This window comes from Pezoporus occidentalis, unplaced genomic scaffold (assembly GCF_034315485.1).
Source record: "Pezoporus occidentalis ecotype Australia unplaced genomic scaffold, CSIRO_AGI_Poc_V1 ctg25, whole genome shotgun sequence".
NCBI lineage: Eukaryota > Metazoa > Chordata > Aves > Psittaciformes > Psittacidae > Pezoporus > Pezoporus occidentalis.
The window spans coordinates 855,560-871,565 of record NW_026914394.1 but is presented as its reverse complement, the minus strand read 5'-3'; the positions used below and the strand labels follow the sequence as shown (position 1 = coordinate 871,565).

At 38.7% G+C, this 16,006-nt stretch overlaps 1 protein-coding gene across 18 annotated transcripts in view; it reads right to left on the bottom strand.

Moving 5' to 3' along the window:
- MAST2 (microtubule associated serine/threonine kinase 2) overlaps window positions 1-16,006 on the bottom strand; it is a 214,996-nt gene that overhangs the window by 31,791 nt on the left and 167,199 nt on the right. For all 18 annotated transcript variants that reach the window (XM_062622984.1, XM_062622980.1, XM_062622990.1 and 15 more), the window contains 4 exons: window positions 12,837-12,912; window positions 11,334-11,543; window positions 5,194-5,295; window positions 1,138-1,270 (listed from right to left, as the gene is read on the bottom strand). In XM_062622984.1, coding sequence (XP_062478968.1) covers window positions 1,138-1,270; window positions 5,194-5,295; window positions 11,334-11,543; window positions 12,837-12,912 — 521 coding nt within the window. The remainder of the gene's footprint in view (window positions 1-1,137; window positions 1,271-5,193; window positions 5,296-11,333; window positions 11,544-12,836; window positions 12,913-16,006) is intronic.

The following is a 16,006-nucleotide window of genomic DNA, read 5'->3' as shown; positions in this document are numbered from 1 at the left end:
AAATCCTACAGTAACTACTAGTCTCTGAACAGACACCACTGACATTTCTGGGTGCCCTCCTTACAAAAAGGAAATAAGGCACCTTGACATCTCCACACATCTCTAAAGAAAATTTGACTTTAGTAAGGGGAATTAATGATGGAAAGGTTCTCTCCCATGACAGGGATCAAAGGAAATTTCCCTTTAATGTCAGATTTCAACAAATGCTATTAAATTGCATTTAGCAATCTCTGGTAGAAATTTTCCCGAAGAGCTCTTCACTTGAAGTCAACCTGTCACTGTCATTCTGGTAAACACCACAGAAGTTAAACTAGTCCTATCCAGACAACTAACTTATGCCAAAATTATGCTCTCCTGAGAGAATAAAAAGTACAGTTCAATCACTGAAATATTCCACAGTAACCTCCAGTTTCTGCCACACTTTCTATTGTTGTTGAGCAAGCTATGCATGCTCCTAAAACTTGTCATACGATTAGCAAAGTGCCAGGCAGAAACATCAACTCCAAATTCCAAAGGCAGGATCTTCTGGGCCTCTGTACGCTTACAGTGTATTCAATTTACCATATGGAATTCTGGCACCCAGCAGAAAAGCTGTTACTCTCTTCTAAAGCATTACTCTCTTTAGTTTCACTGCTATGGGAGATGTAAAAATACAACATTATCTCCACCTAAAAATTGGTACTAGTCCTGGTTTCTTCTGGAAAACCACAACAAACACACTTTTCCCAGAGAGGACAACAAAGTGAGACAATAGGATACTTTCCAACCAGGACACCAGCAGGAAGGCAGATCATTAGAGTAACGGCTAGACTTACTGCCCAACAGCACAGAGAAAACAGTCAAATCATAAAGCCATTTTCTAACACTGTTTCAGCTATAATACTATAACACAGGGAGACATTATTAACATCATAAGTAAAGGATTGTCACTGTTGATGTGCGATCATTAGCCCAGCAACATTCCTTTGAGACATGGGGCTGGAAAGGACAGTCTAGAATTTGACAGCAAACAGGAAAATAAAGAAAAATGGCTTAGAAATTAAACCAATAAAACAAAAGCCTCCTTCAGCTATGCAGTGATCAGGATGTCTGGTTATCCCTTCAGCAGTTTGGAGAGTACAAGCCAAGAGTTCTCACCCTCCAAGGGATCCCTGGTGAGTCCCAGCTGGCTGATAATATAACGAGGAATGTCACATTTAATTCCTTGCCCTTCCTTGGCATGGCCTTCTGCAGCTTCTAACAAATGGTAGAACTCTTCAGGATCAAACTCCTAGAGGAAGGTGGGGAGAAAAACAGAGAGAGGTAAATGACTCAGCTTTCCAATTACAAAAGTTTCTTCCCCCATATAGGAGATTCCTCGGAAACATCCAAAGTTAATTCTGGGCTCAGCAGTGATACGAAACATTTGCAGGTACAACAAGGAAGTCAATGCATTCCACTCTGCTCTGCAAAAATGGCAGACATTCAGAGCCTGCTGGATGTTCACTGGCTCAGATCTGCAAATCAAAACAGGAAAAGGACGGTAGGAGTTTTTCATGAACCTATAATGGACTACTGGAAAATAATGTCATGACAACGTAAGCATCGGTATGGACACACCTCCTGATTTTGACACATTGAGGACTGAAGTGCCTTCTTCTGCCACCTCCATCTGATAGGTGAGTTAAGCCAATATAAACCTCTCCTGTTTTCAAACGTCACTTCTGATCAAACCATACACCCACCCAATCCTGTAACTGTCCCAAACTTAGCAACTGCTAATAAAATGGTTAATAAAATAGCAATTGCTATTCTCTTTCTATGAGAGAAATGCTGCAGCAGTATTTCTTGTACTATTCAATAGACGATCATGCTATCAACCCAGTCTTGGTGTAGGTGATCTCTAAAGGCAAGGCAAGGCTGTAAGAAGGCGTGATCTCCTTCAACAGACAAACAGATGTACTTGGGAATAGAAGACAAGCTGTTGGAAGCAGGAGCACTCTGCTTAGAAGCACATTCACTAGTCAACTTTAACTCTCCCCTACGAACCTCATCATTCACCAGCAATGAGCAGCTTTGTCAAGACTCTTCAGAAATGTTCTAGTGAAATGGGAGGACAAAAGGGGAAGTTAGAGCATACAGCTGTGAGGGCATCAGGGAAGAACTGGTCTGAGTGCGCCAGCAGCGTAAGGGAAAAGAGAGCACAGACCTTTAAACAAGAAAGAGAAATTAGAGATTGTGATGATATAAAGACATTTGAATGGTTAGAGAAACAGAGAAAAGACACACATCTTGACTGCTCTAAGCAATGCTGCCTGTATACATGCTGTTACCATATATATACACATATATATGTATTATGTATATATATGTATTTATACATACATATATATATGTATTATGATATAATATATATGATACAGGGAAATAATATGATACAGGTGAATGGGAAAGCATAGTCTTCTATGGAACTGGAGATCATTTATTGGTGAGTAAAGGGCAAAAAAAAAAAGTCTGGTGACAAAAAATTCAAGCATAAAAAAAAATTAAGAAATTAAATAAATTCCAGTTCTGTCCTCTTTTTAGCAGATTTATTGAATCATTTGAATAGAGAGGAATGAACACCACTAAAGGGAAGCAGGCGCTATGGAAAAATAAACTGGAAAAAAGAATAAACGACGTACTTTTTCCCAAAGACGGTTTCAGTGACACACAAAACATTATTATTTTCTTGAAGCTCCAGAGGTTCACAGCCCATAAATGAACATTTCGCAGCCCAACAGGTAATAAAAAGACTGAAGCCAAATAACTAATGTTTAATATTTAAATGCCTTCATCCCTATTACAACAATCACAACCATTTCAACCACAGCCTCTGTGATCAGTTACTTAACTTGCAAGGAAGAAATACGGATGAGCTGTGTTAGTAAAATTAACCTTAATAGTAAATACTTAGAAAAACTGTTTAGGAATTCACAAACAATTGAAACTAAAGGTTAAGCTGCAAAAGAAGTATGTGAAACACTCAAAATGACATGTAGTCGTCAAGCTATTTAAATGGTTGACTATCATCTACTATATTTCTTGCTCTTTTATATGATAAAAGGAACATCAATATTTAATTCTTCACATCAACAGAATACAATATATGCTTTGGAGAAAAAGGAATGCTAGGAAGGCAATGCAGGTTAAAAAATACCCAGGAAACACTAATATAGAGGTCAAAATATTATTTTTATACTTTGAAGTCTAGCCACTTCATTGTCAGGGTTGTCACTACATGCTTTGGAGTTCATTACTCAAATATCAATGACTTTCCTGCTTCCACCTGCTCCCACTCACTTTGCAGAACATCAGGTGCAGAAGATACTGGAGGAACTTGGAGATGTATTGATCTGCAGCAAAAAGCTGGCTTGAGTTTGGAACAGCTTGCTTGGTAAACTTCAATAAGTTTTATGTTTTCCCAGATGACATGTTACTAATAGGGCGTATACAAGCATAAATGACAATGATTAACACAGCAAATAGAAACCCAATAAGCTTAAATTTATTTCATTTCTTCATTGTTTTTACTTCCAAAAAAAAGATTTTGAAGAAGTACTGGAAAATAACTGGAGTTGCTAAACTCATCTAAATCACAAAAATAGTTTTGAAAGCCAAAGAATCCCCAGTTTAAATGGAGGTTTGCCCAGGATTTTCAATGTAATCTAATAGAGACTTGAATAAGTAAGGGTTGGCATCTATCTTGCTGGCTGTACAAGACAGATGGTCATATTCTGGTTGTACTTCATGACTGACAGTGGTCCTCCCTGTACCACAGGGTTCACAGCAGAGCCATCCATCTGATGCAAGAGAACCCTCCAAAGTTTACTGGCTCTCAGTACTTCTGAGAAGTTTTTAAAAGTTGGTATCATCATCAGAAACATTGGACCACTTGTGTCTACTTTGTCTAAGAAAGCTCTGCAAAACTCATTTACCCTCTAGTGACTCAACTGCTAAAGGCTGTCCATGGACACACTGTCTTCAACGTGCCTCAGATGTTAACTATACATCTAGATTAAGCTACAGATTCATAAGTTTGCCAACTTCTCTGATGTCTCAAACCTGTTTTACTGTAGGTTTGAGTCACCTTCTCCCACACTCCAACAACTTTTTGTGACACTCCCCTCTGCTCTCACCAAAGTTTTTCAACATCCTGTTGCAATACAGTCACAGAATAACTAATAACCACAACACTGTGTACACCAGAGGCCAAATCACATCTTTCTACTGTTCAAGGCCAGGCTGAAAGGGAGCTTGAACAACCTGGTCTAGTGGAAGGAATCCCTGCCCATGGCAGGAGTATTGGAACTAGATGATCTTTAAAGGTCCCTTCCAACCCCAACCATTCTATGATCCTATGATATTCAAGGTTTATAGTAACTCTCTTGCTGTGGCATCACAGTAAGAATGCATGTTCAGGCTGCTTCTCCACTGTACCTATAACATATATTTTGAGTGGCAGGACACAGTGGCTTATTTCATTGAGATGGCCTAAACACTTCACCATTTTTGAGAATTAAATAAAAACCAAAATACATGCTTATTAGCCAGAGTAAGTTAAAAAAGCAATGAGAGTTCCTTTTCCATGTATTCCAAGAGCACCACATAGGATTTCAAGCCCAGGCTTCCAAATCTGCTTGGATCATTCACTGGCCTATCCCTCTGTGCTCACAGCTGGAAAACCTGACACCAGGTTTCTCTGAAATTGCTGGGTCTACAGCAAAGGGATTCAGTCCAAGAACTCAAACACCATTTATATCATGGAAAGGAACTTCTTCCCTAGTGATAGTACTTTCTTAGCATAGCTCTCTAGGCACCTTATGCACACTATACATTTACAGGCTCTTTGCTGTAGCTACTAAGCAGAGGAAAATCAGGTGGCAGCAAGTAGCATGAAATGATGTCAGTTGCTACATCTGGTCCCTTAGCTATAAATTTTATACTAAAATATAGTGTAGCTGGCTGTTGCAACAGACAGTCCATTGGAAAGATACTTCTATATTAATGCAAAAGACACTTAGTACTCCTTTTTTAAATAATACAGATTTATTTTTCATGAATGTTTTGATGAGAGTTTAAAGCTTTCTATTGAGGCTTTGTGCTTCTTGTATGCTCAAACACACACCTCGCTCTTTAGGTCATAAATGCACTCTTCCTGAGGAGCAAACTTACCAGGCACTCAAGCAGCCGAGCTGGTCGTGCAATGATAATCATCAGCTTCTTCACAAGTTGAGTAACGAAGGCAACCTCGGAGCTCTCGGATCGCTCGTGGGCCTGTGGAGAGCAGAATGTCACATTATGGCCCTAGCAGTGAACTCTTCAATTTCATGTCTCAGATACTGAATGCAGAGCAATCACCAGCTCAGTAACCATAATTCAGAAGTAAAGGCATGACAGAGTCAGAGCAGGCAATGATCCCATCTCATTCAATGATGCCAAGTTACATGCAGCTTTTCCATTGCAACTGACTCCTTTTGCCATGCAAGAGAGACTTCAAAAGCTGTATTTGCATGATACCACCTATCAATTATACTACACAGGATGTGGTTTTATTTAATTTTTAAAAATGAAAAGAGGAATACTGGTTTTCTCAATTTTACCTTCCACAGAACCCTGACATAGATAATTATTAACAGCCTCATATATTTCTAGACTTTACTTTCAGCTTTACTTACAAACAGAATTCGAACCACTTCTGTTCATCATCAAGAAAAACTAAACTGTATTTCTCCTTAATTTTATAGATCCTGCTGATCAGCTACATATTATATTGTACGTATTATATGTACATATTATATGTACAATATAATACATAATAGCTATATATTATATATAGGACCAAGCAGAAGAGAAAAGCAAAGAGCATATAGAAACTTAACTCAGAGAATTTATTCTTGTCCCCTTCTTTTGCTTCACCAGATTTCAGTATAAATTCAAGGCTTAGTTTCAAGGTATGTGCCTGTGTGAGGCATCTTTTTATAACAATACACACTAAAGAGATAATTAAATTAATCCCCTCCAAACAAACACCCCCTCCCGTAAATTCCTCTTCTTTTGCTCAAGCGCACTATAGTTACATTATGAGGGCTGAAGTTCAAATAAAATAGTATTTCATTGCAGGGTGATAAAAAGATGGTTTCAATGACATGTAAAAAGTGAAACTCTGTATAACTATTTATTCCCAAAGGTCTAAAAATTAGGCTTTAGCACAGCCACAGACATAAAGTCCAGAGCTCAGCCAATGATCCAATGCTGGCAAAGAGCCACTTGCTTATAGGAACAATATTTCATCAACAAGTATGCAAGCAGCAATAAACTAAAGGTTCATTTAGCATTGTTCATTAGCACCATATAAGAAAAAGATGTGGGTGAGAAGTCAAATCACAGCAGAGATCACCTAAAAGAACAGTAAAAGCAGAGGGAAGCAGGAATTCAGAGCTAGAAACATCCAGGCAGTGTTTTCAATAAAATATGCTTGATCTTTTATTACCAAACAAAATAAAATTCAGAAATTTATTATTTCTCATTAGGACACAGGTCAGAATGCCAGATTTTGAATTGTCTCCTTCAGCACTGAGAAGCCAGGGCGAGAATTTTAACCTTGAAGAAAACAATGTACCTGCTAGTTCATTATCTCAAACAGTATCTAAGATGCTTCCTGGCTATAGACCCTTAAAAAAAGATAATTTCAAAAGCACTGAAGTAAGTTGCAATTTTTTTTCCTAACTGAAAGCTATTTTCTAATTATAAAATAGAAAATAATCAAAATGAAGGTGATCAGTATTCACTCTGCGTCCCCTAATGCATTATGCAAACTCGTAAGTTAAAATATGAATTCTAGAGAGAAATTAATGTTTTCACATTTGAAAAGCCATTCCAGATCACCAGGGGTTAGCTGCGCTGAAATGAATAAATAACAACAACAACCTTGTATCATTTGAAAAATGAGCCATGCAACTGGAAAGTCCTTTTCCCCCTATATGTTATATTACACAAAAAATACCAATCATTCATCAGTTTGCATCCATTTGTACTGTTAAACAATCTTTTAAATCAAGTCCTTTTGTTTTCTCCTTTTCAAAATGTAACTAATTTCATCAGGTGTTGGAAACGAAAAGCCAAACCATGACTGCCAAATGATATAGAAAAGCAAAAGGATAAAAAAATCAAACACAACTTGTAACAGCCACTCAGCCATCATCTCTGCACAGCGCTGCTCTTCCAAGATCCTCAGCAAAACTGCCTCTTCTTGTTTCCTTCTCGCACAGGACAGCCCAGACATCCCTACAGACATCTTTGTGCGCAATCTGTCCCGAGGACAGTGTGTGGAAACCAGAGGGTTATACAGCCAAGCACTGCCTGCAGCTTCCATGTGCCTTGGCATGAGGCGTGCCATCTCATCACCGCTTCCCAGTGACGACACGCTTGTCTGAAGGTTGCTGGTGGCATTTCAGGGTTTCCTCCCCTCCCGCCTCCCAAGGGGAGGAGGGAGAAGCTATAGGGGCTGTGGGTAGAGGCTGATGCCATTCCTGCACACATTGCCAGTGACACGTGTACAGGAGGTAGCAACGGGTAATTTACAAACCGATTCCCTTATCTGAAAGACCCATCCGTCACTAACTGTAGCTACTGGGGCATGAAATTAAAATCACTGTCCTCCCCTGGGGTTCAGCAGGACCAATAACTGGGATATGCAACTCACAACGCTGTAATTAAGTTAATATACTGATGGAAACCAAAACAATAGACCTGCAATGCCAAGAACCAATAAATTTACACTCAGGTTCATATTAAGACATCAATCCCAATCAGAATATCCATTTGCCAATGTGCAGCATCAGTCACTGCAGTGTAATACTGATACTTTTCCCTGTTCCTTCTGTTCCATGCACAGAAACACCTGTAATCCTTCACCTTCCTCACCAATTGGCTACACCTATGCAAAAGCCTTTAAATTTCTTTTGGCCAGTTTTATCTTGTTAATTCAGCCAAGTAATAACTGACTAACAGTCTTTTCCCCCCCAGTGACCTGAGGTCCTATCCCACCCTCTAAGGCCACCCCCAATGGTAGCAGATACAGAACTGAATGCCACATATTATAGAATCTTTTTATTAAGTGTTTTATCTTATTTTTCAATATTTTTACCGTGTGAAGTGCAACATTCAAGTTCATGTTTTCCAAAATAAAGAAAATACCTTATTCATTTTTACTTCAGGATAATTTCAATGATGTAATAAGCAATAGGTTTTTTTTCTGGCTAAAAGACATTATTTCAAGCTCCAAACAAGGGAGAAGATCTCATTTGCCATAACTAACGGGATTTGTTGGCATTTTATTACAAAAGCCAGGATCTAAAAACTTTTAAAAGCTTTCTGGTTTGGTATATATAAACAGCTCATTATTTACATACCCAATTACTCTGTTGTATTCCTACAACATAAAGTAGACTCAAACCGCAACATATTGCATCAGGTTTCTTTTCTATGGTTTGAAATACTGTGCAAGTTTAGTTTGTTAGCGTGTGTCACAACTGGCCCCTTAAAAAAGAATGTCATGAGAATCCATTCTTTCACAGTAGAACTATGAAAGTCTGTGGATATTCCTGCCACCTGCTGACCTCATTATTCACCAATAAACCATCTTCCCAGTCTTTCTGTATGTCATAAAAATATACCATAAAACTACATATCCCACTGCACAATAAAACTGCCCAAGTGGAAGAGCTTTTTTGATAAGCTTCCAGCTGGTATTATTTATATAGCAGGTAGCTCTGTGCGATACCTTACAAGCTAAGCAAAGACCCTCAAATTTGGAATCATCTAAACTTGACTCCAAACTTCCTGTGTTTCAGGTGGGTCCCCCAAAAGAAATATTCCCACCAATTTCTATATATTTAGGATGAACTGTGCCAATTACTTCCTTTCAGAATGCAGTCTGGAGGGCAGAGCACAGACTGGCAAGCAGGGGAAAACAAGTAGCTTTTAAATATTAAAATACTGAAAAGCCAAGGAATTACGACAGGACATTAAAAACAAATGAGAAAGGTACAGAATGAAGTCTTTGACATTTCTCTGCTGTCTTTAATTTCCTTGTCTTCTTTCCCAGCCTGTTCTGCCTCCCTTGTTTCTAAGCTTTCCTTTTAATTGCGTCTTGCCCACTTTACTTCCTAAAGTAAATCAACTTAAGAACTGACCCTTCTCTCAGCCCCACTCTGCAGAAGTTAAGGAGGAAGAGGTCAAAGAGAGAGCCCTGAACATCTATTCATGAACAAGCCCAAAGACAACTATCATATCTTCTCTAATAACAGTTCAATGTCATCCTTCCCCGCGCTTAGGAGCAGCAGTTTAATGCATGTAGGATCAAGGGGAAAAGGACATTTAAGAAGTGTGTTTTGAGGATTTGTTCTGAGAAAGGGGAGAGGAAAGGAACAAGTAGATTTATCTGACCGGACCTTCTCAAAGATCCTGATTAATGTCTTCAGGCCAGAACACAGGCCTGGAAGTACAGCCCAGAAGTGGCTAGACCCAATTTACTGCTCTCTTAATCCCTTATGGTATGAGAAATCATTGTCCACACACAGAGAAGGAAATCTTGGAGAATTTCAAGCTCCAAGTATCTGCTACCAAAAGCAGTTAAACACTCTGTAGTCCCCTTGCACCCCTTGAAATGTAAGCTATTTTGCTGAGCACACATACTCACTTCAAGTGAAATCTTTCCAACTTTAAAAACACCACCCAAAGAGGCCTAATCCCTTATTTCATAGCTGATGCATGCAAACACCCTGCTTCCAGGCTCTGGAGATACAAGGTGGACCCACTGACACTTATCTGGCTGCATACCCCCATCTCCCCTTTACACTGCCTGCCCCTTACATCCAGGGTTGCTCACATGCCTCTGCCAGCCGCTGCTGGGTTGGGTGATGTTTATTCTGCCCAGGAAGGCTACACGGCCACTTTCTACTTCAGAAACATCTTCCTGTCTCCTAAAGACTGCAAATACCGAACAGTTTCTTCCACAAGATGCAGTTTCTCCGCACTGGACAGTGGCATCAATGGTCAAACTCTTGCACAGCATCCAAGGAACACCACTTTTACTAGGAAACACATATTTTACTATTAAATGCATCCACAGTGGTTACTGATATCCCATAGTTAGACAACCAACAAGGCCTCGAAAGATATTCCCTACCTCTCTTGATGTGCCAAAATTACTTTTCCCCATCCAGCCAGAACACCACAAAACCAAACATCAGGCATTTTTCTCCCATGCATACCAAATATCAGGGAAATTGCAGCCACACTCATATAAAAAGGGTAGTCAGAGATTTTAGCTGATACAAGGGAAGATTCACAAAGCTTTTTAATACAATAATTGCATATTAAAATTGCAGTTTTATTTATCTGCCATTTCCTAATGTCTGAAAAGAGTGGCAAAGGGGCACAAACCATGGCGATTCATGCCTGTGAGCTGGCAAACTGATCAATGACACATAAATACACCTTCACCAAATAGATTAAAAAGCATCACAGAAAAGTAGTTATTTCATGTGTTCTGTTTCTAGGCGTCTCTGTTATCTGAGACTGCAATCTTTGTAAATCCTGTGTTTTCAGCTTGCTATCTCCTTAAATCAAAGCAGAGGGTTAGGGAAACATTCCCAAATGGAGGTCAGGACCCAGCAACTGGTAATAGCACTGACTCTTCACAACAGCTATAACATGAATTCTGAGAGATATTTTTAATTCAATGTTGTTTTCATTTTAAAGGAAAAGAGCAATTTTTAATGAGCAGCTGAAGCACACTGAGCATGCATTAAAATTGTGCCCCCTTGTGTATTTTCCTATGCTTTGAACACCACACAACGCATTGAAGTACTAAAAACCCCACAACCGGATTAAGCTCAGCTCAAGAAAACCTTTTATGAAAAATTGATAGCAACACTACAAACTATGGTGTTTTCACTCCTTGAAGGCACTATTGTAATTAATAAGTCATTCAGAGGTTTGAAGTACATGAAAGAAAAGTTCAGTAATTTCCTTCATCTGGATGAACCCAATTTTCGTAAATGGCAAAGACTTCCTTTGACTTACTCATATGCATATTTAACTTGTACAAACTAAGTACACAGGTGAAGTGATTTACTCACATCTGCCCATGGCAAATCAACAGCAGACTGGAACAACTCGGATCTCCTGACATCCCCACCCACTGCCCTTCCCCCAGAATCCACACTGTCTCTCCTAAAATCAAAGCTCTGGCTATTATTTAAAGTTTCAATCAAAACAATATATTCCACTTTCCAGAGAGCACTTACATCCTGGAGAAGTTTCTCCAAGTTTTCCTGCAGCTCATAAAAGTACCGAGAAGTAATAAGACCTTCACGTGATTTATCTAGGCAATCTCTGGCCAGTTCAATAACTTGATGATGAATGAAACTTAGGACCCCATCTGCTAATTGCAGCACGTTCTCTGGAGCATTAGAGGCAATAAACTCAGCCAGCCGCTCTTCCATCTGTGCCGTGGCCTAAGAGTACAGAATAAAGAGAAATTACTATCCCAGAACTTAAAACCATAAACAAATCGGGTGCTAAAGTAACATACTTGCAATTCCAAAACACAAGAGGCTTTAAAAATATTCCAAAATACAATAGCATTTTGCTGAGAATTTAAATAGCATTCCCTAGGCAAAAGTTATGTGCACATGAGCAGACAACAAATATTAATCAGAACACACTTTCTGAAAATGCAAATGACCATAAAAATATCTTGGTGCTGAGGCTGAAATTCCTCCCTGGGTCTCCAGAGTAAGGACATACGATACGGAGCAGCTTTCAGACCTTTTAGACAAGACCAGGGAAGCTAAAAATCACTGCCCCAAGCAACAGACACATTTCTATCACTATAAGCCCTGATATCCTGTCTCCAGAGAAACATCTATTTTTCCTATTGGTACAGGAACAGGAAGGAATGGCCGTATCGACAGCTGTGGGATACATGATCTTCTAAACTCATTTCAGTGAGATGTCAATCTTCTACACTCACTGCAATGAGATGTTATTTTCAATGCTTTATTTTACAGGCTTCAATATGCAGCTTTTTTCAGAAACTGTTGAAGTTTTTTCAATGTAACTGAATTGGGATTGACTTTCTAAAATCCAAATCTATCTTCATTGTTTCTCTGGTACCAAGAGGCCAAGGGGCAAATGTGATTATTGCCAAAACCTCCAGTATAATTTGGAATGATTTTAAAAGAAAACCCTGCATTTCCAATATGTAAATGGAAAGTCCACCAAAACCAAAGAAGTTTGGATCAGTATAAAGCAAATTCAAAGCAGTTATATAAGGAAATCTGAGAGAATGGTATTAAACTTATTTTGAAATGGCTTTTTAAAATAGCTTTTTTAAGTATATATGGAAATAAACAAAACCTCCCTCTTTCAGCCTTGATGTGATTCAAAATTTAAATAAAAACCCATAGATTTGTTAAAAACATATGGAGAGCCAAAGCATGGCCCTTCTCTTTACTCTTGTGAACATGTGTCATCCCATTACAAGACAGGAGAAATCTAGTAAATATGAAATACATACACAAAACCATAAAGCTTTTCACCCTTTCCATTTGAATCTCTCCATTCAATCTATTTCTTCTACTACAGAATTAACACACGAAGCAGAGAAAGCAGCTTCAAACTCTCAGCAAACTGCGCTGCTTGGAAATGGGATGTAGGAGCTGGGCTCCTTCTCCAACAAGCACTACATTAATTCTGAGCTTGGTCACAAGTTCATTGAATGCAGTATTGAAAAAGTGATTCTTTACCTTTGGAAACCTTTCTTTGTACACATGATTCATCATTATTATTTCACTGTCAAAGGAAATTGGGGAGCGACCCGGGCTAGAGGAGAAAAGAAAGCATGTTATCATTTATAGATATCACATCAAAACCCTCCAAAATCCACTGATGGTCATAATGCTGCCACACTGACTGCAGCCCTTCCAAAGCTTTTACTTCAGTAATGGGCAGATGCCTAAATTGAGAGAAAATGCTAGCAAGCAGTGGCAGTCTATAGTATCTGAAAGCTGCTAACGTTCCTGTCTTCACATGAACTCAAGCAGAAACTCACTTATTTTCACTGAATGCAAACCCTAACATACAAGCAGTGCACAAAACCTCAGTGCATTTGTTGCTGATATTCCCCTTGTTCTCTTCTTACTGCCCTCCCTGGCAGTGGTAGCAGCCCTGCTCAGAAAGAAATCACTGCTGTCTCTAGTCTCTAGTGCCAGAAGGGAGCAGAGTAAACCGAAACAAGGAACTTGGGATGACTTGCTTTCCTTTGTCTGAAGGATACCACACTACAGAAAGGATGCATGAGCAGTGCTATTCAGCTTACTCTTATATACAAATACCACCAACAATAAGAACAGAATATTTCTATGAAAACTGCACTCCCTTGAGGCATGTTACACTGTGGATGCATACGCACGTATGCATAGATTAGCCAGCAACTTCAAGGCACACCAAAAAAAAACCAGGACACTAAATCTTGACAAACTGCATTTATATTACTGTTTGGGTGGGTTTTTTCAAGCAGAGTTGCATCTCATTTCATCACATCTGATGGTACGCAGTGCTCTGACTCATGCTGCCACTGAGGACAGCCCGAGTGAGGTAATGCAGATAATCCCTCACTACAGGATCGCCTACAGCATCTCATTTCTCCAGTTACCTTGTTTTAATGATCAAGACAAGCAAGGGCCTCAATTATTTGGCATCTTACAAGATTGTTGTCTTTATGATTTCAGGAGTACTACATGTTACTAAAAATATTTCCTCTATGCCAAAAAAATATGATTTTGTCTTGAATGAGTTCAAACATTTTAAACTTTCTTATGAAGGATGAAGTGAATCTCTCTAAATGGAATAAATGCATTTTAAACTTGGAATGAATTACAGTTTCTACCTTGCTGCTAACCTATTTAAAGGAAAAAAACATTCTTTTGGGAACATATATTTACAATACAAAGAAAATTTAACTCGCTGGCTCAAAGCATACAGCAATACCAATCTCTCTTCATGCTTGGTGCTGGAATTCCATGAAATACATTGTGTCTTGTTTTTATTAAGGTTTATCCCTCAGCTTGGGAAAATTCACTTCAGATTAAATCTCTCACTAAATCCTTACGTTAAAGGAGAAAATCTGATTTGTATGTTTTGAATACCAGGTAAAAATACATTTTCATCAACTTGTTTTGAAGAAAATCTATCCCTTCACTTGGTACATGGCTAATTTTAAGCAAGGAGCATTTGCTTTAAAAAAGAAATTTACATTTATATTCAGAGGGAATGACATAAAAGAAAGAATAAAAGAACATTTAAATTCCAGACTTGCAAACAAATCCTCTCCCAAATCAGCCTGTTATCTTTATCCTTTTTTCTCCCAGACCAAACCATCTGACACAAACACAGGACACTTGTTTACTGGCGGTCCATATGGAGCTGAAGAACTTGGCAAATATAGTTATTGAAGAATTTATTTTTATATAATGTATTATTTCTCTGTGTGATTTAAGTGAGGTATAAATTACAAGGATATATTTAGCCCTTTGATACTAACTACAGAAATACAGAGGCACATGCATACCTCATTTTAACATTAAAGTAGTCCTACTAAAATTTGTGCTTGCTTAAGTATTTGCTGTCTTAGGGCTACAATAAAATATGAAGGGTTTTGCCTTTTGCTTTTATTTGTATGGATACAGGAAATTAAGAGCTCTGCAGAAATCATGCTACTTAAGCTGTCCTGCCAGGAGATGTAGTGTTTCCTTAAGGAGAGCCACAATGATACAGGAGTTTATTGGGTTTGGGTTTGGTTTTTATGATTCTGAAACAAAGTAGAGTCTAGGGATTGGCAATAAAGTAAACACTTCTGATCCCTTTATGTTCCTTGGGGGGACTGGCAGTTTTGGAAGCTGATTGATGCCACCTTTTGCAACCTAAAACAACAGCGCGTCCAAACAACTCTGGATAAAACCTAGGATCGAGGTTCAAACTGTCATTCTAAATAAATCTGCCCAGTGTAACAGGTCAAATTAAAAGTCTAGCTGACTAGAGCAAGACTGCAACATAATATACTGCACCGTAATTTTTTATGTTGATCCTTAGCCTGGGAATCTACAGAAATAATTAGATGGACACTAACTAACCAAAGGCCAGGCACTGCTGATTACTTTACAGCACCTCTGAGACACAACCAGGCGAGAAAGAAACCAGGACTGATAACTAAATCTGGGCAAGCAACTGAATGCCACGTAAGGAAACTTAGAATGAAAACAGGAGTTTAATACCTTTTATTGGCATGAAAGCTTTTCAAATGCAAGGGCTTCACACATCTATGTGTCACATTTTAGTGTGCGGTGTCCCTGCCCACGGCAGCGGGGTTTGGAACTGGATGATCTTAAGGTCCTCTCCATCCCAAACTATTCTATGATTCTATGATCGATCTACCACCAAAAATTTCACGTACAGAACTAAACCAGACAACCATTTCAAGCCTCACAAAGGAACAGATGATTTCCTCTAAAACAGAGGACACAGACTGTGCATGTGCATAACATTTTAAGATATAAAGCAGGCTGCTTCTCTGGGTGTAGATAGGTAGGTCAAAGAAATGATTATTGTCAGTGTGTTTTTCATTTCAGTGGAGCAGACATTGGAAGAATAATATCCATCTCCTTCAGCTTAACAGCAGAATGAAAAACTACTCTCTTTTCCCCTTCTTCACCCTCCCTCCACGTTAGGAAATGATGTGGTGATAGACTTTCAGTGACATCTATCTCCCACAAAGGTCTCTAGCCTTCAACTTGTCAAAACTCATGTGTCTTTACCTGATGCTAGAGAGTGAAAATAGCTTATAGACAGCTATTGGAAGGAGCAGCATTTATAGTAATAAGTTAAATCTTACAAAACCTAGTTTAACTGTGACTAAATA